Source organism: Danio aesculapii, chromosome 2 (assembly GCF_903798145.1).
Source record: "Danio aesculapii chromosome 2, fDanAes4.1, whole genome shotgun sequence".
NCBI classification, from domain to species: domain Eukaryota; kingdom Metazoa; phylum Chordata; class Actinopteri; order Cypriniformes; family Danionidae; genus Danio; species Danio aesculapii.
The window spans coordinates 49,143,589-49,146,785 of NC_079436.1; the positions used below are offsets into that span (position 1 = coordinate 49,143,589).

The window sequence follows — 3,197 nt, forward strand, 5'->3', positions numbered from 1 at the left end:
ACAGAACATGGATGGATGGATGGATGACCAATAGAATGCATTACAGAACATGGATGGATGGATGACTGACTTACTTATATAATGCATTAAAGAACATGAGTGGATGGATGACTGATAGAATGCATTACAGAACATGGATGAATGGATGATAGATGGATGAATGAATGGATGGATGACTGACAGAATGCATTACAGAACATAGATGGATGGATGGATGGATGGATGACTGATAGAATGCATTACAGAACATAGATGGATGGATGGATGGATGACTGATAGAATGCATTATAGAACATGGATGGATGGATGGATGACTGATAGAATGCATTACAGAACATGGATGGATGGATGACTGTTATAATGCATTACAGAATATGGATGGATGGATTGATGACTGATAGAATGAATTACAGAACATCGATAGATGGATAGATGGATGGATTACTGAAATAATGCATTATAAAATACAGATGAATGGATGTATAACTGATAAAATGCATTACAGAACATAGATGGATGGATGGATGACTGATAGAATGCATTACAGAACATGGATGGATGATGAATGGATGGATGACTGACAGAATGCATTAAGGAACATGGATGGATGATGGATGGATGGACGGATGGATGACTGATATAATGCATTATAGAATATGGATGAATGGATGGAAAACTGATAGAATGTATTATAGAACATGAAAGGATGGATGACCAATATAATGCATTACAGAACATGGATGGATGGATGGATGGATGGATGACTGATATAATGCATTATAGAACATTGATGGATGGCCGATAGAATGCATTATAGAATATGGATGGATGGATGGATGGATGACTGATATAATGCATTATAGAACATGGATGGATGGATGACTGACATAATGCATTATAGAATATGGATGAATGGATGGATGACTGATAGAATGCATTATAGAACATGGATGGATGGATGGATGGATGGATGGATGGATGGATGGATGGATGGATGGATAGATGGCTGGATGGATGGATGGATGACTGATATAATGCATTATAGAGCATGGATGGATGGATGTCTGATAGAATGCATTACAAAACATGGATGGATGGATGGATGGATGCATGACTAATAAAATGCATAACAGAACATGGGTGGATGGATGGATGAATGGATTGGTGGATGAATGGATGACTGAGAATGCAATGGACGGTTGGAAGTCTGATAGAATGCCTTACAGAACATGGATAAATAGACAGACAGACAGACAGACAGACAGACAGATAGACAGATAGACAGATAGATAGATAGATAGATAGATAGATAGATAGATAGATAGATAGATAGATAGATAGATAGATAGATAGATAGATGTTCTTTTTACAAAAAAAAGGATGGGAGGAGGGTGGAGTGTAAAGTTTGCTTGGAGGTGAAGCAAATTGAAGCTTTCTTTTCAACTTTCTAAATCTTTCTAATTTCGACTTAACTAACACTGACAAATGATAACTGTCAATCATTTCTTTTGAACCCCATTTTACTTAAAATGCTTCATAATTTGAATCAAAATTATTGTAGCATTAAAAACTTTAAAAATGCACATTTGTGTGTGTTAATCATACCTGCAGTATGCAATGAGGTACCATATTGCTCCAAAGAAGAGCCAAGTGACGGCATATGCCATGACAAACACAAGCAGAGAGCAGCGCCAGTTCAGATCCACCAGGGTAGTGAAGATATCCGTCAGATAGCGGTAAGTCTCACGCATGTTACCGTGCTGCACATTACAGCGGCCGTTCTTCTCCACATAACGCTGCCTCTTACGTCTGCTGCGCGCTGGATAGACACAGACAGAAAACAATTAGAATTTTTTTTAAATAAAATAAAAGATAAAAAAAACACCAACACTGTCAGCTTACCACAATCCATTCTCAAAGAAAAAGTTTTAATAAATCATAAATTAACAGCTGGAAAACCCCTGTGTTCCTGTAAGAGTAGGTCAAGGCAGTTCCATCATGCAGATAAAGAGAAAACCAGCCACCAACTGAACTCATTTACGGGTGATTGAGATGAAAATGAGTCGTCTTACCCCATCCGAACTTGCCCCTCTCTTGCCCCGCCCCTTGAATTTTCTTCCTGTGCTGATTGGCCTGGGCTTCCCTTGCAGCCATCTTGTCCTGGAAGGACATGCTGTTATTGGATGGAGCCTGTGTGGGTGGGGCTGTCTCCGTGGTTACCACGTGCCCCAGTTCCTCAGAAGTAGTATTCTGTTCTTCAGTGGGCGGGGCTTCCTTTGGGGCCTCCTCCACAGGCTCCTCCCCTTTCTCAGGAACAGGGAGGGACAAGGACTCTTCAGGGCATGAGGAGAAGCCGGTGTTGTCCAATGCCATTTTGGATGTGTGCGTGTTAAATAATAAGCCAAATTGTGTGTGTGTCTGTGTGTATGTGTGGTAACAATGTCTGTCAGTGCTTTATAATCAGAGTTTCATTTGTGCCTGATTTCTGCAAAAGAGACAAAGAGAAAGAGAGATAGACACCTAATTAAGTTTCTTTTTTACACTGGGCTGTACATTTCTATCATCCTCTCACGGCGTTCTCTGGATTTCAAAGTAATCTACTCCCACCAAGAGGGAAATGGCTTTATTTCACTGCTGATTATTGCTTAATGTTCATTTGATCCCAGCCTCGTTATGCATCGAGCATCCAATTAACTGCCTGAAATTAACTTAAGTAGATTACACTGATGACTTGGTGCAGTTCAACCTTTTAAAAAACATTTTCCACATCAAACACACTGTTGATGGAGGTCGCTTCGCTACGCAGTCAAACATCCTCTGTTCTCAGAAGGGCTTTTACTAAAACACACAAAGAATACATCAGAGGGGTTTATGCATGTCTAACTTGACTTAAATTACCCTTCCAGTTCAACAGTTATACAGCTAATAATCAGATTTACACATAAATATATGGGTTTAAAAGGATAGTTTACTCAAAAATAAAAACGTTTCTCTGCATTTACTCACTGCAGAGATGTGTTTGGCGTGATTTGTTGCTATTTTCAGACCAGCGCAACCCTCATTTTCACATTTTGCGTCACGTTGTTTAAATAGTAATTTCCATTTCCATCCATGTTCATCAAGTCTACTAATGAATATCGGAGTATATACAGGAACTGTCATATCATAAAACACGCTGATGATTCTGTGATTGTGAG

General features: G+C 39.3%; 1 protein-coding gene across 1 annotated transcript in view; it reads right to left on the reverse strand.

Moving 5' to 3' along the window:
• Positions 1-2,439, reverse strand: part of kcnj9 (potassium inwardly rectifying channel subfamily J member 9) — a 17,558-nt gene extending 15,119 nt beyond the window's left edge. Inside the window, exons 1-2 of the mRNA XM_056468116.1 lie at positions 2,073-2,439; positions 1,606-1,819 (exon numbers count right to left, since the gene is read on the reverse strand). Coding sequence (XP_056324091.1) covers positions 1,606-1,819; positions 2,073-2,373 — 515 coding nt within the window. The 5' untranslated portion in view covers positions 2,374-2,439. The remainder of the gene's footprint in view (positions 1-1,605; positions 1,820-2,072) is intronic.
• Positions 2,440-3,197: the final 758 nt, after the last annotated feature.